A 22,060-nucleotide genomic window follows, 5' to 3' on the forward strand; every position below is an offset into this window, starting at 1 on the left:
CACTGCCTGGGGTTACCACAGGCAACACTGCCAGGGGTCACCCACAGGCAGCACCTGGGGTCCGCTCAGGCGACACTGCCTGGGGTCACTACAGGCGACACTGCCTGGAGGCAGCCGCAGACGGAACTGCCTGTTGTCAGCCACAGACGGCACTGCCTGGGGTCAGGCACAGGCGACACCGCCTGGGGTCAGCCGCAGACGGAACTGCCTGGGGTCAGCCACAGGCAGTACTGCCTGGGGTCAGCCACAGGCGGCACTGCCTGGGGTCAGCCACAGGCGACAGTGCCTGGGGTCAGCCACAGACGGCTCTTCCTGGGGTCAGCCACAGGCGGCACTGCCTTGGGTCACCTCAAGCGGTACTGCCTGGGGTCACTACAGGCGGTACTACCTGGGGTCAGCCACAGGTGGCACTGCCTGGGGTCAGCCTCAGGCGGCACTGCCTGGAGTCAGCCACAGGCGGCAATGCCTGGGGTCACTCACAGGCGGCACTGCCTGGAGTCAGCCACAGGCGGTACTGCCTGGGGTCAGCCACTGGTGGCACTGCCTGGGTTCAGCCAGAGGCGGCACTGCCTGGGGTCAGCCACAGGCGGCACTGCCTGGGGACACCCTCAGACGGCACTGCCTTGAGTCAGCCACAGGCGGTACTGCCTGGGGTCAGCCACAGGTGGCACTGCCTGGGTTCAGCCACAGGCGGCACTGCCTGGGTTCGGCTACAGGCGGCACTGCCTGGGGACACCCACAGACGGCACTGCCTGGAGTCAGCCACAGGCGGTACTGCCTGTGGTCAGCCACAGGTGGCACTGCCTGGGTTCAGCCACAGGCGGCACTGCCTGGGTTCGGCTACAGGCAGCACTGCCTGGGGTCATCACAGGTGGCACTGCCTGGGATCACCACAGGCGGCACTGCCTGGGGTCACCACAGGCGACACTGCATGGGGTCAGCCACAGGCAGCACTGCCTCGGGTCAGCCACAGGCAGCACTGCCTGGGGTCATCACAGGTGGCACTGCCTGGGATCACCACAGGCGGCACTGCCTGGGGTCACCACAGGCCGCACTGCCTGGGGTCAGCCACAGGCGGCACTGCCAGGGTTCACCACATGTGGTACTGCCTTTAGTCAGCAACAGGCGACACTGCCTGGGGTCAGCCACAGGTGGCACTGCCTGGGTTTAGCCACAGGCGGCACTGCCTGGAGTCACCACAGGCAACACTGCCAGGGGTCACCCACAGGCAGCACCTGGGGTCCGCTCAGGCGACACTGCCTGGAGTCACTACAGGCGACACTGCCTGGAGGCAGCCGCAGACGGAACTGCCTGTTGTCAGCCACAGACGGCACTGCCTGGGGTCAGGCACAGGCGACACTGCCTGGGGTCAGCCGCAGACGGCACTGCCTGGGGTCAGGCACAGGCGACACTGCCTGGGGTCAGCCGCAGACGGAACTGCCTGGGGTCAGCCACAGGCAGTACTGCCTGGGGTCAGCCACAGGCGGCACTGCCTGGGGTCAGCCACAGGCGACAGTGCCTGGGGTCAGCCACAGACGGCTCTGCCTGGTGTCAGCCACAGGCGGCACTGCCTTGGGTCACCTCAAGCGGTACTGCCTGGGGTCACTACAGGCGGTACTACCTGGGGTCAGCCACAGGTGGCACTGCCTGGGGTCAGCAACAGGCGGCACTGCCTGGAGTCAGCCACAGGCGGCACTGCCTGGGGACACTCACAGGCGGCACTGCCTGGATTCAGACACAGGCAGTACTCCCTGGGGTCAGCCACAGGTGGCACTGCCTGGGTTCAGCCACAGGCGGCACTGCCTGGGGTCAGCCACAGGCGGCACTGCCTGGTGACACCTACAGACGGCACTGCCTGGAGTCAGCCACAGGCGGTACTGCCTGGGGTCAGCCACAGGTGGCACTGCCTGGGTTCAGCCACAGGCGGCACTGCCTGGGTTCGGCTACAGGCAGCACTGCCTGGGGTCATCACAGGTGGCACTGCCTGGGATCACCACAGGCGGCACTGCCTAGGGTCACCACAGGCGACACTGCATGGGGTCAGCCACAGGTGGCACTGCCTGGGGTCAGCCTCAGGTGGCACTGCCTGGGGTCAGCCACAGGCAGCACTGCCTCGGGTCAGCCACAGGCAGCACTGCCTGGGTTCATCACAGGTGGCACTGCCTGGGATTACCACAGGCGGCACTGCCTGGGGTCACCACAGGCCGCACTGCCTGGGGTCAGCCACAGGCGGCACTGCCAGGGTTCACCACATGTGGCACTGCCTTTAGTCAGCAACAGGCGACACTGCCTGGGGTCAGCCACAGGTGGCACTGCCTGGGTTTAGCCACAGGCGGCACTGCCTGGAGTCAGCCACAGGCGGCACGTCCTGGGGTCAGCCACAGGCGGCACTGCCTGGAGTCAGAAACACGCGGCACTGCCTGGGGTCAGCCACAGGCGGCACTGCCTGGGTTCAGTCACAGGTGGCACTGCCTTAGTTCATTACAGGTGGCACTGCCTGGGATCACCACAGGCGGCATTTCCGGGGTTACATCAGGCGGCACTGCCTGGGGTCACCACAGGTGGCACTGCCTGGGGCCACCACAGGTGGCACTGCCTGGGGGCACCACAGGCGGCACTGCCTGGGGTCACAACATGTGGCACTGCCTGGGGTCAGCCACAGTTGGCACTGCCTGGGGTCAGCCACAGGCGTCACCTCCTGAGGCCACCACAGGCGGCACTGCCTGGGGTCACCACAGGTGGCACTACCTGGTTCACTACAAGCGGCACTGAATGGGGTCAACCACAGGAGGCACTGCCTGGGTCAGCCACAGGAGGCACTGCCTGGGGTCAGCCACAGGTGGCACTGCCTGGGGTCACAACAGGTGGAACTGCCTAGGGTCAGCCACAGGCGGCATTGCCTGTTGTCACCACAGGCGGCACTGCCAGGGGGTCCGCCACAGGCGGCAATGCCTGGGGTCACCACAAGCAGCACTGCCTGGGGTCACCAAAGGTGGCACTGCTTGGGGTCAACAACAGGTGGCATTGCCTGGGGTCAACCACATGCGGCACTGCCTTTGGTCAGCCACAGGTGGTTCTGCTTGGGGTCAGCCACAGGTGGCACTGCCTGGGATCACCACAGGCGACACTGCCTGGGGTTAGCTAAAGGCGGCACTGCCTAGGTTTAGCCACCGGTGGCACTGCCTGGGTTCAGTTACAGGTTGCACTCCCTGGGATCAGCCACAGGTGGCACTGCCTGGGGTCAGCCACAGGTGGCACTGCCTGGGGTCAGCCACAGGCAGCACTGCATGGGATTAGCCACAGGCAGCACTGCCTGGGGTCATCACAGGTGGCACTGCCTGGGATGAGCCACAGGTGGCACTGCCTGGGGTCAGCAACAGGTGGCACTGCCTGGGGTCAGCCACAGGCGGCACTGCCAGGGTTCACCACATGTGGCACTGCCTTTAGTCAGCAACAGGCGGCACTGCCTGGGGTCACAACAGGTGGCACTGCCTGGGGTCAGCCACAGGCAGCACTGCATGGGATTAGCCACAGGCAGCACTGCCTGGGGTCATCACAGGTGGCACTGCCTGGGATGAGCCACAGGTGGCACTGCCTGGGGTCAGAAACAGGTGGCACTGCCTGGGGTCAACACTGGTGGTACTGCCTGGGGTCAGCCACAGGTGGCACTGCCTGGGGTCACCACAGGCGGCACTGCCTGGGGTCACAACAGGTGGCACCGCCTGGGGTCAGCCACAGTTGGCACTGTCTTGGGTCAGCCAAAGGCGGCACCTCCAGAGGCCACCACAGGCGGCACTGCCTGGGGTCACCACAGGTGGCACTGCCTGGGTCACCACAGGCGGCACTGGATGGGGTCAGCCACAAGAGGCACTGCCTGGGTCAGCCACAGGAGGCACTGCCTGGGGTCAGCCACAGGAGGCACTGCCTGGGGTCAGCCATAGGCGGCATTGCCTGTTGTCACCACAGGCGGCACTGCCTGGGGTCAGCCACAGGCGGTACTGCCTGGGGTCACCACAGGCGGCACTGCCTGGGGTCCGCCACAGGCGGCAATGCCTGGGGTCACCACAGGCAGCACTGCCTGGGGTCAACACAGGCGGCACTGCCTGGGATCAGCCACAGGCGGTACTGCCTGGGGTCACCACAGGCGACACTGCACGGGGTCAGCCACAGGTGGCACTGGTTGGGGTCAGCGACAGGTGGCATTGCCTGGGGTCAACAACATGTGGCACTGCCTTTGGTCAGCCACAGGTGGTACTGCCTGGGGTCAGCCACAGGTGGCACTGCCTGGGGTCACAACAGGCGACACTGCCTGGGGTTAGCCACAGGCGGCACTGCCTAGGTTCAGTCACAGGTGGCACAGCCTGGGTTCAGTTACAGGTTGCACTGCCTGGGTTCATCGCAGGTGGCACTGCCTGGTATCACCACAGGCGGCATTGCCTGGTATCAGCCACAGGTGGCTCTGCCTGGGGTCACCACAGGCGGCACTGCCTGGGATCACCACCGGCGGCAATGCCTGGGGTCACCTCTGGCGGCACTGTCTGGGGTCACCACAGGCGGCACTGCTTGGGGTCACCAGAGGCTGTACTGCCTGTTGTCACAACAGGTGGCACTGCCTGGGATCACCACAGGCGACACTGCCTGGTGTCACCACAGGTGGCACTGCTTGGGGTCAGCAACAGGTGGCATTGCCTGGGGTCAACACAGGTGGTACTGCCTGGGGTCAGCCACATGTGGCACTGCCTGGGGTCACCACAGGCGGCACTGCCTGGGGTCACCACAGGCCGCACTGCCTGGGGTCAGCCACAGGCGGCACTGCCAGGGTTCACCACATGTGGCACTGCCTTTAGTCAGCAACAGGCGACACTGCCTGGGGTCAGCCACAGGTGGCACTGCCTGGGTTTAGCCACAGGCGGCACTGCCTTGAGTCAGCCACAGGCGGCACTGCCTGGGGTCAGCCACAGGCGGCACTGCCTGGAGTCAGAAACACGCGGCACTGCCTGGGGTCAGCCACAGGCGGCACTGCCTGGGTTCAGTCACAGGTGGCACTGCCTTAGTTCATTACAGGTGGCACTGCCTGGGATCACCACAGGCGGCATTTCCGGGGTTACATCAGGCGGCACTGCCTGGGGTCACCACAGGTGGCACTGCCTGGGGTCACCACAGGTGGCACTGCTTGGGGTCACCACAGGCCGCACTGCCTGGGGTCACAACATGTGGCACTGCCTGGGGTCAGCCACAGTTGGCACTGCCTGGGGTCAGCCACAGGCGTCACCTCCTGAGGCCACCACAGGCGGCACTGCCTGGGGTCACCACAAGTGGCACTACCTGGTTCACTACAAGCGGCACTGGATGGGGTCAGCCACAGGAGGCACTGCCTGGGTCAGCCACAGGAGGCACTGCCTGGGGTCAGCCACAGGTGGCACTGCCTGGGGTCACAACAGGTGGAACTGCCTAGGGTCAGCCACAGGCGGCATTGCCTGTTGTCACCACAGGCGGCACTGCCTGGGGGTCCGCCACAGGCGGCAATGCCTGGGGTCACCACAAGCAGCACTGCCTGGGGTCACCAAAGGTGGCACTGCTTGGGGGTCAACAACAGGTGGCATTGCCTGGGGTCAACCACATGCGGCACTGCCTTTGGTCAGCCACAGGTGGTACTGCTTGGGGTCAGCCACAGGTGGCACTGCCTGGGATCACCACAGGCGAAACTGCCTGGGGTTAGCTACAGGCGGCACTGCCTAGGTTTAGCCACCGGTGGCACTGCCTGGGTTCAGTTACAGGTTGCACTCCCTGGGATCAGCCACAGGTGGCACTGCCTGGGGTCAGCCACAGGTGGCACTGCCTGGAGTCAGCCACTGGCAGCACTGCATGGGATTAGCCACAGGCAGCACTGCCTGGGGTCATCACAGGTGGCACTGCCTGGGATGAGCCACAGGTGGCACTGCCTGGGGTCAGCAACAGGTGGCACTGCCTGGGGTCAACACAGGTGGTACTGCCTGGGGTCAGCCACAGGTGGCACTGCCTGGGGTCACCACAGGCGGCACTGCCTGGGGTCACAACAGGTGGCACTGCCTGGGGTCAGCCACAGGCAGCACTGCATGTGATTAGCCACAGGCAGCACTGCCTGGGGTCATCACAGGTGGCACTGCCTGGGATGAGCCACAGGTGGCACTGCCTGGGGTCAGAAACAGGTGGCACTGCCTGGGGTCAACACAGGTGGTACTGCCTGGGGTCAGCCACAGGTGGCACTGCCTGGGGGTCACCACAGGCGGCACTGCCTGGGGTCACCACAGGTGGCACTGCCTGGGGTCAGCAACAGGTGGCACTGCCTGGGGTCAGCCACAGGCGGCACTGCCAGGGTTCACCACATGTGGCACTGCCTTTAGTCAGCAACAGGCGGCACTGCCTGGGGTCACAACAGGTGGCACTGCCTGGGGTCAGCCACAGGCAGCACTGCATGGGATTAGCCACAGGCAGCACTGCCTGGGGTCATCACAGGTGGCACTGCCTGGGATGAGCCACAGGTGGCACTGCCTGGGGTCAGAAACAGGTGGCACTGCCTGGGGTCAACACTGGTGGTACTGCCTAGGGTCAGCCACAGGTGGCACTGCCTGGGGTCACCACAGGCGGCACTGCCTGGGGTCACAACAGGTGGCACCGCCTGGGGTCAGCCACAGTTGGCACTGTCTTGGGTCAGCCAAAGGCGGCACCTCCAGAGGCCACCACAGGCGGCACTGCCTGGGGTCACCACAGGTGGCACTGCCTGGGTCACCACAGGCGGCACTGGATGGGGTCAGCCACAAGAGGCACTGCCTGGGTCAGCCACAGGAGGCACTGCCTGGGGTCAGCCACAGGAGGCACTGCCTGGGGTCAGCCATAGGCGGCATTGCCTGTTGTCACCACAGGCGGCACTGCCTGGGGTCAGCCACAGGCGGTACTGCCTGGGGTCACCACAGGCGGCACTGCCTGGGGTCCGCCACAGGCGGCAATGCCTGGGGTCACCACAGGCAGCACTGCCTGGGGTCAACACAGGCGGCACTGCCTGGGATCAGCCACAGGCGGTACTGCCTGGGGTCACCACAGGCGACACTGCACGGGGTCAGCCACAGGTGGCACTGGTTGGGGTCAGCGACAGGTGGCATTGCCTGGGGTCAACAACATGTGGCACTGCCTTTGGTCAGCCACAGGTGGTACTGCCTGGGGTCAGCCACAGGTGGCACTGCCTGGGGTCACAACAGGCGACACTGCCTGGGGTTAGCCACAGGCGGCACTGCCTAGGTTCAGTCACAGGTGGCACAGCCTGGGTTCAGTTACAGGTTGCACTGCCTGGGTTCATCGCAGGTGGCACTGCCTGGTATCACCACAGGCGGCATTGCCTGGTATCAGCCACAGGTGGCTCTGCCTGGGGTCACCACAGGCGGCACTGCCTGGGATCACCACCGGCGGCAATGCCTGGGGTCACCTCTGGCGGCACTGTCTGGGGTCACCACAGGCGGCACTGCTTGGGGTCACCAGAGGCTGTACTGCCTGTTGTCACAACAGGTGGCACTGCCTGGGATCACCACAGGCGACACTGCCTGGTGTCACCACAGGTGGCACTGCTTGGGGTCAGCAACAGGTGGCATTGCCTGGGGTCAACACAGGTGGTACTGCCTGGGGTCAGCCACATGTGGCACTGCCTGGGGTCACCACAGGCGGCACTGCCTGGGGTCACCACAGGCCGCACTGCCTGGGGTCAGCCACAGGCGGCACTGCCAGGGTTCACCACATGTGGCACTGCCTTTAGTCAGCAACAGGCGACACTGCCTGGGGTCAGCCACAGGTGGCACTGCCTGGGTTTAGCCACAGGCGGCACTGCCTTGAGTCAGCCACAGGCGGCACTGCCTGGGGTCAGCCACAGGCGGCACTGCCTGGAGTCAGAAACACGCGGCACTGCCTGGGGTCAGCCACAGGCGGCACTGCCTGGGTTCAGTCACAGGTGGCACTGCCTTAGTTCATTACAGGTGGCACTGCCTGGGATCACCACAGGCGGCATTTCCGGGGTTACATCAGGCGGCACTGCCTGGGGTCACCACAGGTGGCACTGCCTGGGGTCACCACAGGTGGCACTGCTTGGGGTCACCACAGGCCGCACTGCCTGGGGTCACAACATGTGGCACTGCCTGGGGTCAGCCACAGTTGGCACTGCCTGGGGTCAGCCACAGGCGTCACCTCCTGAGGCCACCACAGGCGGCACTGCCTGGGGTCACCACAAGTGGCACTACCTGGTTCACTACAAGCGGCACTGGATGGGGTCAGCCACAGGAGGCACTGCCTGGGTCAGCCACAGGAGGCACTGCCTGGGGTCAGCCACAGGTGGCACTGCCTGGGGTCACAACAGGTGGAACTGCCTAGGGTCAGCCACAGGCGGCATTGCCTGTTGTCACCACAGGCGGCACTGCCTGGGGGTCCGCCACAGGCGGCAATGCCTGGGGTCACCACAAGCAGCACTGCCTGGGGTCACCAAAGGTGGCACTGCTTGGGGGTCAACAACAGGTGGCATTGCCTGGGGTCAACCACATGCGGCACTGCCTTTGGTCAGCCACAGGTGGTACTGCTTGGGGTCAGCCACAGGTGGCACTGCCTGGGATCACCACAGGCGAAACTGCCTGGGGTTAGCTACAGGCGGCACTGCCTAGGTTTAGCCACCGGTGGCACTGCCTGGGTTCAATTACAGGTTGCACTCCCTGGGATCAGCCACAGGTGGCACTGCCTGGGGTCAGCCACAGGTGGCACTGCCTGGAGTCAGCCACTGGCAGCACTGCATGGGATTAGCCACAGGCAGCACTGCCTGGGGTCATCACAGGTGGCACTGCCTGGGATGAGCCACAGGTGGCACTGCCTGGGGTCAGCAACAGGTGGCACTGCCTGGGGTCAACACAGGTGGTACTGCCTGGGGTCAGCCACAGGTGGCACTGCCTGGGGTCACCACAGGCGGCACTGCCTGGGGTCACAACAGGTGGCACTGCCTGGGGTCAGCCACAGGCAGCACTGCATGGGATTAGCCACAGGCAGCACTGCCTGGGGTCATCACAGGTGGCACTGCCTGGGATGAGCCACAGGTGGCACTGCCTGGGGTCAGAAACAGGTGGCACTGCCTGGGGTCAACACAGGTGGTACTGCCTGGGGTCAGCCACAGGTGGCACTGCCTGGGGGTCACCACAGGCGGCACTGCCTGGGGTCACCACAGGTGGCACTGCCTGGGGTCACCACAGGCGGCACTGCCTGGGGTCACAACAGGTGGCACTGCCTGGGGTCAGCCACAGTTGGCACTGTCTTGGGTCAGCCACAGGCGGCACCTCCAGAGGCCACCACAGGCGGCACTGCCTGGGGTCACCACAGGTGGCACTGCCTGGGTCACCACAGGCGGCACTGGATGGGGTCAGCCACAAGAGGCACTGCCTGGGTCAGCCACAGGAGGCACTGCCTGGGGTCAGCCACAGGAGGCACTGCCTGGGGTCAGCCATAGGCGGCATTGCCTGTTGTCACCACAGGCGGCACTGCCTGGGGTCAGCCACAGGCGGTACTGCCTGGAGTCACCACAGGCGGCACTGCCTGGGGTTCGCCATAGGCGGCAATGCCTGGGGTCACCACAGGCAGCACTGCCTGGGGTCACCACAGGCGGCACTGCCTGGGGTCAGCCACAGGCGGTACTGCCTGGGTTCACCACAGGCGACACTGCACGGGGTCAGCCACAGGTAGCACTGCTTGGGGTCAGCGACAGGTGGCATTGCCTGGGGTCAACAACATGTGGCACTGCCTTTGGTCAGCCACAGGTGGTACTGCCTGGGGTCAGCCACAGGTGGCACTGCCTGGGGTCACAACAGGCGACACTGCCTGGGGTTAGCCACAGGCGGCACTGCCTAGGTTCAGTCACAGGTGGCACAGCCTGGGTTCAGTTACAGGTTGCACTGCCTGGGTTCATCGCAGGTGGCACTGCCTGGTATCACCACAGGCGGCATTGCCTGGTATCAGCCACAGGTGGCTCTGCCTGGGGTCACCAAAGGCGGCACTGCCTGGGATCACCACCGGCGGCAATGCCTGGGGTCACCTCTGGCGGCACTGTCTGGGGTCACCACAGGCGGCACTGCTTGGGGTCACCAGAGGCTGTACTGCCTGTTGTCACAACAGGTGGCACTGCCTGGGATCACCACAGGCGACACTGCCTGGTGTCACAACAGGTGGCACTGCCTCGGGTCAGCCACAGTTGGCACTGCCTGGGGTCAGCCACAGGCGGCACCTCCTGAGGCCACCACAGGCGGCACTGCCTGGGGTCACCACAGGTGGCACTGCCTGGGTAACCACAGGCGGCACTGCCTGGGTCACCACAGGCGGCACTGCCTGGGTCACCACAGGCGGCACTGACTGGGTCACCACAGGTGGCACTGCCTGGGTCACCACAGGCGGCACTGCCTGGGTCACCACAGGTGGCACTGCCTGGGTCACCACAGGCGGCACTGCCTGGGGCCACCACAGGCGACGCTGCCTGGGGTCACCACTGGCGACACTGCCTGGGGCCACCACAATCGTCGGGGTGTATGTATAACTGAGAACTGTTGAAGGAGTAAATATTGTGAGTAGAGGATCCTGTTATATATTGTAAACTGGAACTATATGTTTAGGTGAATAGTAATAAGAACCCAATTTTGGATCAACTAGAGTATACCTGGCAATGAGCTGTCTCTGTGTCTGGATCAATTGTGTATTGTGGAAGAGTTAAGCTTTGAACTCGGGTAGTAGGGATAGTATTTGTCACTTCATGGAGTGTCACGTCATTGACAGTAACTGTTGGGTGTGTGTTTAATAGTATCACATTTCTGTTAGGTTGTCACCATCGAGTCCAGTAACAGTACCTTTAGTGACACAGGGGAAATATATTTACATAAAAACTTTGCGGAGTCTTTGTGATATGCTAAAGTTGTGTTCTTTATGGATATCTTAGTGACATGTAGGTAAGTTGTACACCTTATTGATTTCTTAGTGACACGTAGGTAAGTTGTACACCTTATGGATGTCTTAGTGACACGTAGGTAAGTTGTACACCTTATGGATGTCTTAGTGACACGTAGGTAAGTTGTGTACGTTATGGATGTCTTAGTGATGCGTAGGTAAGTTGTACACCTTATGGATATCTTAGTTATTCGTAGGTAAGTTGTGTACCTAACGGATGTCTTAGTGACACGTAGGTAAGTTGTGTACCTTACGGAGTCTTAGTGATATATAGGTAAGTTGTGTACCGTATAATAAGGGGCCAATAAAATGGAAAATGAAAGTTGTTCAATGTCAACCACAATTTTTTTACTAGTTGTATATAAAACGAGCTGCACTTGTTCCAAGTTTCAGTACTGCACCCTAAATAGAAAGGAAGATTTAATTTTGTGTTTTTTTGGTTAACGAATATTACATATTTCAACGCGACTTGATACAACCACACCTTTCAGATATAATCATTCTATGACACTTTTCTGACATATTAGCATATAATATAGGATCTGTAGCCGGGGATTTTTCAAAACATCTTTAGTTCTTCTAATCCAAATAGTCAAAGTTCCTCCCCAAAAATTGTGCAAATATATCATGTTTATTGCTATTATACAACCAATAAATGAACTTAGGGAAACAAAACGGCCCCAGATTTTAGAGGCATAAACTTTATATTTAAGCCGTAAGTTTCTTTTAAATTGAATAAAAATGAATGAGTTTCAAGTCGTTTATGTTACTAGAGTAATAAATCATTAAAATATTAAAGTCTAAGGTGCTGCCATCTGTGGCGGAGGTTGGCATCAACCAATTTCCTCCACAATTGACACCGTTACAGATAGGCTTACGTGCAGTTAGGTGTATAAGTTTCATGCAAATTGTTCGATAACCAAATAATAAAAAAAATAAATGAAAAAAATAACTAAATTTTGTTTAATAAAAGTAATTAAAATTTGTTTTTAATATATGCTATTGTGATTGCTGAGAGTCTAGACATGATTTTAGTTGACACTTTTGTTTGATAATCGTTAATGCACATTTTGGAATATTTTTGACACAAAATTCAATATTTTTTCCTCCCTATTTATGCTACGATGCTGAGACTTTGACCAGATGAAACCGTTTTTATATACAACTCCCCAAACAAGTTTGATTGAAATCGACCTACTTTTCATTTATTGCATATTTATGTGAGATGCCCCCATATTGAGTATTAGTGATTCATAGGCAAGTTGTGTACCATATGGAGTCTTAGTGATTCATAGGTAAGTTGTGTACCTTATGGAGTCTTAGTGATTCATAGGTAAGTTGTGTACCTTATGGAGTCTTAGTGATTCATAGGTAAGTTGTGTACCATTTGGAGTCTTAGTGATTCATAGGCAAGTTGTGTACCATATGGACTCTTAGTGATTCATAGGTAAGTTGTGTACCATATGGAGTCTTAGTGATTCATAGGTAAGTTGTGTACCTTATGGAGTCTTAGTGATTTATAGGTAAGTTGTGTACCTTATGGGGTCTTAGTGATTCATAGGTAAGTTGTGTACCTTATGGACTCTTAGTGATTCATATGTAAGTTGTGTACCTTATGGGGTCTTAGTGATTCATATGTAAGTTGTGTACCTTATGGAGTCTTAGTGATTCATAGGTAAGTTGTGTACCTTATGGAGTCTTAGTGGCACATAGGTAAGTTATGTACCTTAAGGATGTCCTAGTGACACATAGATAATTTGTAAACCTGATGGATATCTTACTGACACGTAGGAAAGTTTACCTTATGGATGTCTTAGTGACATGTAGGTAAGTTGTGTACTGTGGGGGGAGGGATTAGCAGCTAGCTTTTAGACTATGTGTTGGAGCGCAAGTCGCCAGGTTGCACTCTGACACGAGTGCACCAAAGTGCACTCACTCTAGATTCTGTAGTTCTTCATAGACATCTCATGTTTGATGTCTATGAAGAACGTTGACCCAGGACTGTTCAGTAAGACTATGGAGGCCGCCGATGCTTTTCTGTGAGAAGAGGTGCAGCCGTTATCATGTTTTTAACATTTAAGTGTATGGAGAGAGGAGAAACAGGTATTGGTGGTGGTAGTAAAACCAACTGTTCTAGTCGCTTGTGTAAACACCAGGCCTCCCAGTACTAACGTCACAAGGCACCACGTGACTGAAGGTAGCCTTGTGATTCGTGGGGCACCTCATTGCATCCATAGGCCTAGCTGCTGATTGGTCAACTCGTAGAACAGTGGGGAAAAGCATGGCCCACTCCTGCCCTGCCCTGGGTAGACATTCAGCCCCATGTTGCTGTGTTTGTCAGACATGTTTTCTCGTGGTTCGACCAAACGACGAGAAATACTGTCTTGGGTTCAGTTAGTAACTCATTTATCATTGTTCTGTCATTGCGGGTCCATCAAGCAGAATCTGGGATTACGACGATAGGAATTACGATAATTTAATAGTGAAAGAAAGCAGAATATATACTGTAACTCACCACGAGGTCACACACAGTGTAAGGCAGACTTCTTTATAGTGCATCTGCTCATATTTTACCATCTGTCAACCTAGTGTGACACGCAGTAATCTGAAGGGATCAGAGACTGTGCCCAGTAGCTGCGAATACGTTACTTAGGGAAATAGTTTGGCTTCAGCCAGTTCTGGGGGACATAGAAATTCCCGCCCAATCCGTTGGACCAGCCCGCGTAACTTAAACACAAGGTTGCCATCAGAGTAAAACGCCTCTCGGTGCACCAGGTGTGCTAACTCTCTCTTCCTCACAAGAGCTGAGGGGCAGCTCACTATCGTTTGAGCGATAAAATAATGCTCTCGTGTATGGGGAGCCATCACTCGCGAGTCTTGTCAGTTGAGGGAACCTGCACAGTTGGCATTGCCGTGCCACACCGTGCTGCGTCAGACTCGTCATCACATGTGGCAGTGTCCAAACAGCAACATTGTGCAGAGGAGGCCTGGTCGAGGACCGGGCCGCAGATACTCTAAGCCCCGAAACCATCTGACGGTAACCTGAAGGTAAGGTAACCTGAGCAGCACCCCGTTTCAACACCGGGTCACACTACACATGGTCTCCTATAACAACGTGAGGAGGAAGTTTGGATGAACTTCAGTCAACTGCCGTATTCAGTGTCAGTATGTATGAGAGAAGTGTGCTTGAGAAGGCCGGTCTAAGTGATTACTCATATTTCTGTATTTGGTGCTGAAGTTTCTTTGGTTGATATTAAGTCAACTTCCGGTAGAACGTTTTCCTAGAGCACCTTGTTAGGTGAAGGAAGCATAGTCGAGGAAGACGCACCAGTAAAGAGCGACCACAGTACGTTGGAGGGAACTACTGTGATAAGGTAGTTAATGTTGTGTATGTAATATACCAGGGAACTCAGTTATAGTCAGAGGTACAATTATGTTAGTGATTTTTTCAGTTCAATATTATACCAATCTGTGTAGAGAATTCCATGAATGTGTTTTCTAAATCCAAGAAAAACCAGTGATTCAAGAGAGGTAAGGGGTTATCTGTTGTCATACCCTGTGTAAGAAATTACTGTGTTTATTGATTAATGTTCTTATGATTATTAATTACGATTGTGTTGTGTTGTGATATGTTGTGCAGTGTGATAGATTAGCACTGAGTAGAGAAGCAACATGTTGCTGTGTTTTGCTTGTCTGCGTGACAAGGACTTTATGTGATCTGTAGTTGGTAATTAAAGGTTCAGTGAAAAGTAATTAAGGGTAATTAATGTCATAAAGTGAAGTTACATAGTTTTGTTTGGCAAGCTGTCGTGAGTGACAGTGTTGTGGTAATGTAATTCGTTCTCGATTAATTATATGTCCGTTTGACAGTAATTAATGCAATTACTCATTGAGTGTTTAATTGGTCAGAGTGACTGAATAGTTATGATAGCGAATTATTGTTTTGATTTATTTGATTGTCTGAGATACAAGATTATGATTAACGTAGATTACCTTTGCTGTTGACCCTCCGGTTGACAGTAAATTAATATATTTAATTTTCAAGTAGTTCAGTTTTTCATTATATTAGCCTGAAGTGGCACAGATTAAAATCTGTTGCCATTCTAAGAGTGGCAAAGGAGATGGACTCTTGCTAAACTTGCTCTCTGGATAGCTGTCTTTAACCACTGTGATTCGCCGAGTTTATCGTGACATTCCCTCTGTGTGCATAAGATCAAGTGTTTGCATTTTACTTTTTTTGGTAAAACGATAAATCCCTTTCCTGAACACGTACATGTAAAAAAAAAATTCCACTTACTTTGGCTGTGGGGACGTGTAGAAGGGGGCGTCATGGGCTGGTCGCTTGTGTGTGAAGTTCCCAGACGCGGTCACATGGGACATTCAATACTGCGAAGTGCAACATATATATTTTCAATTATTTGTTCAATGTATTTCCAATGCAGTTTTATTTGTTTTTGTTTTATCATATATGATGAATATTTGTTTCCTTTACAATATGTGTACCGTAGAACGTTCATAATGTTCCATGGAACTGTGATACATGTGTCAGTAATGTGTCCACAATAAATGTTTATTGTTTCAATATTACTTGATAAAACTTCACCAAAATTTAAATATGTACAGTTTCACACACTATTTCCACAGTAACACACTGTATTACACACTCAGTACTTCAGAAGGGAGTGACAATCAACGAAGTAGTTCCTGGTACACAGCGCGACTTCAGTCTCGTTGCTCCAGGTACAGATAGATTTTCGCTTCCTGATTCTTCGTTCTGTGTGCTTGCAAATAAAGCACTCGCGTACACCCTTGGCTTTAGTACCTGTAGGTGGTATGTAGCCAAATTTGTGAAGCGTAAAGTAGTCTTGAAAAGATTATAGGAAAAGGTCAATTTGTAAGGAAGTCTTGGAAAGATTGCTTTGTAAGGTGCCTCACTGGAAGAGATTCAGGTATTCTGGAAGAGACTCGGTCATTCCGGAAGAGATTCAGTTATTCTAGAAAATATCTATGGAAAACACCACCATGGAAGCCGCTAACACTGTTCATCTATGCTACTTGTATCAGATGCATAATCACTAGAAACTAGTAAACGATTCATCTATGTACATTTATACAAATTTAAAATGGCATGGGTGGGTCTCAGAGCTACAACTGGATACACTCGCTGTATCGTCCTCATCAGTGCTGTATCACTTACATCCGACCTTTGTGTTAGGTCCTTATTGCCCCAAGCTTCTTAAATATCATGTCCCATATGTTCTTCAAACAATAAGGTCTGAATTTCACCGACAGAGCGCTATCTATCAACACCAAGTCGGACAGGTGTTTGGGAGCCAGAGGCACGTGTGCCACCCATGGTTGCTCACTTAGTACTAACCCAGCCAGCAGCCCACGGACATTTTGGGATTTTTTTTTCAAGATGGCTGCCTCTCACTGGAGGTCTCAAGAGTCCATTTCGTGCACAATCTAAAACGCACGTGTTATAAATGGGTACGAAATGTTAAAAAGTAGTTTTCTCGGTTGGCGCTGCTCCCCACTGACCAAGTTTTCTCGGCTGGCGCAGCACAGAGGTAAAGTGTCACGGAAGAACATTAACGTATCGTCAAGATTGTTGTGCTTTGTATTGGATTTAGTTCTTTATGAATAAATGGTTATTGTTGGTAAAAGAATAGTGTCTTTATGTCAATACCTTCCAATATTATTGTCCCCACACATGCTGCAACATATTGAACTGTTCTTGCAAACTTTAATGAAGGCCTGCTTCTGGATTCGAACCCGATCCATAGCCACACATATAAAATTAAATTTGGTGTGAGAACTTGTGAGGTACTCTTATCATTGCACTAAGCACTTAAGAAGATCAATAACATATTGGATAAGGGTCCCTTTTGTTTTTGAACCCTTGTGGCTGCTCCCTCAGTTTATTTCAGTTAAAAAATATTTAATCTAGTCTGGCACCTAACATTCTGGCTTGTGCAGTCCTCTCGCACTGAGGACATTTGTATTAGTGTCCAAACCCAAATAAATAACTCTCACATGTACCTTACGAATGTCTTGGTGACACTTAGGTATATTGTGTACCTTATGGATGTCTTAATGACACTTAAGTATAATGTGTACCTTATAGATGTCTTGGTGACACTTAGGTATATTGTGTACCTTATGGATGTCTTGGTGACTCGTAGGTAAGTTGTGTACCTTATGGATGTCTTAGTGACACGTAGGTAAGTTGTGTACCTTATGGATGTCTTAGTGACACGTAGGTAAGTTGTGTACCTTATGGATGTCTTAGTGATACGTAGGTAAGTTGTGTACCTAACGGATGTCTTAGTGACACGTAGGTAAGTTTACCTTACGGATGTCTTAGTGACACGTAGGTAAGTTTACCTTGTGGGTGTCTTACTTACACGTCGGTTATTTGTGGTCCTTATAGATATCTTAGTGGCACGTAGGTAAGCTTTTTACCTTATGGAGTCTTAGTAAGACGTAGGTAAGTGGGTATAAGCGGAGTCCTAATGACATACGTCTTTCCATTAATTGTTGTAATGTAGCATATGTCATAATGTATTAGTAAGTTTTGTTGAATATTTTTGGTATTACAAGTGTCTTTACGTCATTTCTTTTTCTGAGTACTGCCCCAATTTTACGCTCTAGCCTTTTATATTTGCTACTTGTGTTAATTGGGTTGGCTTAGGGTATCAAGACCCCAAAGAGTCAATCAATAGGTCAGAAAGAGGATCATATTGGAAAGAAAGGACAGACGATACTATAGAGGAAGCACAGAATAAAGATTTAGACTCTAGAATTTGAACAGACTCGACTATCCCAACAAAGAATCACTTAAACAGATATTAAAGAAATAATAGAACAGAAACTGAAGCAATCTTACTAAACTGAAGAATCAAAGTTGGTACAGATAAAAGATAAAATTACAGATAAAAGGAAAATGTTAAATATTTCTTCACTAATGCTAAATCAATACTCAAAAACATCCACCAGCATTGGATCTATACTTACAAAGAAGGTTCATACACATAGGATGACATTGAAATTAGAGAGATCTTAAACGATCAGAATGAGGCTATGTTTAGCACCCGAATAAACAAAATGAAAGTTAATAATGTGGAGAGCTTCTTTATGAATGACACCATAAATCCTGATACTATACCTGATATGAATATGAACATTGGAGGCTTTGAAAGAGAAATTGACAAAATACCCATGAATTCAGCCATAGGTCCAGAAACATGCATTTCCGGATTTATAAAGAAATGTGAAGGGTAAGTTGCAAAAACGCTTAGTATAGTGTTGAGAAAATGCTTGGATACAGGGAGGATACCAGAAGTACTTAAATAAACAGATATAGTATCCCTACACAAGAACAAAGCACTAGCAAAACTACAAACTAGTCTCATTAACGTTATACATAGTAAAAGGTTTTGAAAGGGTAATCAGGGGCTGATTACATAGTTCCCCAGTTTCACGGAGAACAACGATTCTCAAAACCCAGGTCAACGTGGATTTAAAGCAGAAAGATCATGCCTTTCACATTTACTCGACCACTTTGACAAATTCATAGAAGCATTAAAAGAAAAAGTAAATCCAGTTCTGGTATACACTGAATTGACAGTGGCATCCAGCTAGTATAACTATGGAGTGATAGCGTATATTATGAGATCAATTGGAATATCAGGTAAAGTAAGCAATGAATATTAAATTTCCTGTCAAACAGAATGCTGAGAGTCATAGTCAATCAAATAAAACTTGTCTAAGCACAGTAAAAACTCTGTACTGCAGTGTATAGTCCATTCACCTCTGCTTTTTCTCATTCTTGTATCAGATATAACAAATTACCTACAAATTGCTACAATTTACTTACTTCATATTATTTGTTAGATTAAGGATCTGTCCAAAACTCTATGTGTGTTAGTGGTTTTACAAGAATATAAAAAGTTTAATGCTATATACTCTCATAAACCCATCGTACCTTCTTGTATATATATAAATAATCTATATAAATAAAAATGGAAATGTTCGTTTGTTGAAAATCGCTAATCTCCGAAAGTACTTCACCGATTTCTTTGAAATTTTCACACAACGTTTCATTCGCATCTGAGCAGGTTTTTAGATACATACTATATAGATGTCACGTCTGTAACGGTAAATTAAGAAAAAAATAAATGATCAAATTGATGAATTTGATGAATTTTAGATCAAATAAATGTCAATAGCGGTCTTGCAGAAATCTTCTTCTTAGATGCGCCAGGAGGAACTGGTAAAACTTTCTTAATTAGATGGGTTCTGGCAGCAATTCGATCCCAAAATGGCATACCCTAAGTTCTTGCGTCATTCAGAATAGCTGCGAGGTGGACGAACTGATCATTCTGCTTTGAAATTGCCATTGAACACGCAATTCATTGAAGTTCCCACATGCAACATTTCCAAAGAATCCAGCATGGGAAAAAGTATTCCAGAAATGCAAACTTATTGTTTGGGCTATGATGAAGGCACTATGGCCCACAAAAAATCGCTCGAGACGCTTGATCGATCATTGCAAGATTTGCATGGAAACATCAGACCATTTGGGAACGCATTAATATTGCCTGCAGGAGATTTTAGTCCAATATTGCCTGTAATTCCTCGATGGACACCGGTAGACGAAATAAATGCCTGCCTGAAATACTCAACTTTTTTGTGCCATGTAAAGAAGTTAAAATTAACTACAAATATGCGTGTCCAGCTGCAAAACGACCCATCATCTCAGATATTCTCACATCAGTTGCTGGAAATTGGGAACGGAAACCTGCCGGTTGATCTGACTTCAGGACGAATTTCATTGCCTCATAACGTCTACAATTTAGTGACATCAAAAGAAGAATTCATTGAACAATTATTTCACAATATTCACACCAATTATACGAATTACGATTGGCTGAGAGAACGAGCTATTCTTGCGGCCAAAAACAAAGACATTTACGACCTTAATAATATTATTCAGTCTAACATTCAAAGCGAAGCAGTCACATGCAAGTCCGTCGACACTGTTGTGGAAGCAGATGAAGCGGTTAATTATGCAACAGAATTTTTTAATTCACTCAATCAGCCATGGATACCACCGTACATACTGCATTTGAAAATCGGCGTGCCAATTATCATGTTGCGAAATATCAACCAGCCAAAGTTTTGCAACGGAATGCGGCTTGCAGTAAAAAAATTAATCAGCAACTTTGTAGAAGCAACAATCTTGACAGGATCCTTCAAAGGTGAAGATGTCCTCATTCCTCACATTCCTATGATTCCAACGGATATGATATTTCAATTTAAGAGATTGCAATTCCCAATTCGAATGGCGTTTGCAATCACCAAGAATAAAGCTTGGGGCAAATCTTTCGAATTTAGTATTTAGATCTAGACACAGATTGCTTCTCACATGGACAGAGCAAACAAAAAATATTGTATACCCACAAGCGTTGTGAAATTAAACTATTAGAAACATGCACTTTCTCTCTTTTTTTTGTGATATATACAAGAGTTGTTACATCCTTGTACAGCCACTAGTACGTGTAGCGTTTCGGGCAGGTCCCTGGAATACGATCCCCCACCGCGAAGAATCGTTTTTACAACCAAGTACTCATTTTACTGTTGAGTTAAAAGGAGTCTACAGTTAAGGATTTGCGCCCAGTAAATCATCCCCGGCCAGGATACGAACCTATGACAAAGCGCTCGCGGAACGCCAGGGGAGTGTCTTACCACTACACCATGGAGACGTAATTTTCCAATTTACCCGGCTGAGCCACAGCAATGCATGGCGGGTACAGCTAATAATAATAATAATAATAATAATAATAATAATAATAATAATAATAATAATAATAATAATAATAATAATAATAATAATAATAATAATAATAATAATTATTATTATTATTATTATTATTATTATTATTATTATTATTATTATTATTATTATTATTATTATTATTATTAGCTGTACCCGCCATGCATTGCTGTGGCTCAGCCTGGTAAAAAATAATAATAATAATAATAATAATAATAATAATAATAATAATAATAATAATAATAATAATGATGATGATGATGATGATGATGATGATGATGATGATGATGATGATGATGATGATAATAATAATAATAATAATAATAATAATAATAATAATAATAATAATAATAATAATAATAATAATAATAATATTATGCTCTCCATTCCTGTAAAGATAACATGAAAGATAACTAAGGTGTTCAAAACACACACGTAAATGGTAAATCATATTATCATGCTATTCACAATGACTATACACACTCCGTCCAACGTTATTCACAGAGACTGAGAGATAACACCTAATTGTGCTGGGTACTTACAACAGTTAGCTGCACTTCTCCCTCTTTCGAGTTGTAGGATGTAATAGGTGAAATTCATTCCATAGGCATAGGCTGTGTTGCTTACCGCAATGCAAACATTTTCAGTGTGTTTACCACTGATGAAAGGACAGTGTGGTGTGGCAGCTACATGTCGGCTGCGTGGAGTGTCCTCCCCCTCTACCCAACCCCGTATTAAAGCATAACAGAAACTGCATATGCAAAAATCTACAGATTTAGTGAAGTAAAACCCGTCACTTGCTAATTCACTAGGCAAGAGCCATTCAAGAGACCAACCCCCAAATGTGTCTAGTCTCATCTGCTCACATCACAATCGTTCCATGTTACAAAATGTTTTGGTGCGAAAGGCGTCCATGATGGTCGAACACTTGAAATTGTGGTAAAGATCAGGGGTCTACTCGGGTATTTATCCTCGAGAAAGGGGGGTGACACATTTCGCTACATATTCATAGAGAGATCTATGTAGTGGCTTAAAGGTAAATTCTAGCAAGTTTTAAGCTGAGATGAATTAAAGGTAGGAAAGATGAATTAGTTAGCTTCGCACGGTTGTGAAAAAAAATCTGATCTGTTCTGTGCAGCACGGATTAAATTTACATACTCTAAACACTGCCGGGAAGTGTAGTTTATCGGAGATAAATACGTTATATACAGCTCTACCTTAGACTAATTTCTATGG

At 50.9% G+C, this 22,060-nt stretch overlaps 1 protein-coding gene across 1 annotated transcript in view; it reads left to right on the top strand.

Moving 5' to 3' along the window:
* Positions 1 to 20,392, top strand: part of LOC138358637 (uncharacterized) — a 76,044-nt gene extending 55,652 nt beyond the window's left edge. The window contains exons 2-4 of the mRNA XM_069316703.1: positions 18,025 to 18,266; positions 18,465 to 18,597; positions 19,346 to 20,392. Of these exons, the coding sequence (XP_069172804.1) occupies positions 18,025 to 18,266; positions 18,465 to 18,597; positions 19,346 to 20,392 (1,422 nt within the window). The remainder of the gene's footprint in view (positions 1 to 18,024; positions 18,267 to 18,464; positions 18,598 to 19,345) is intronic.
* The last annotated feature ends 1,668 nt before the right edge of the window (positions 20,393 to 22,060 follow it).

The sequence above is a fragment of the Procambarus clarkii genome, chromosome 85 (genome assembly GCF_040958095.1).
Source record: "Procambarus clarkii isolate CNS0578487 chromosome 85, FALCON_Pclarkii_2.0, whole genome shotgun sequence".
In the NCBI taxonomy this organism is placed as follows: domain Eukaryota; kingdom Metazoa; phylum Arthropoda; class Malacostraca; order Decapoda; family Cambaridae; genus Procambarus; species Procambarus clarkii.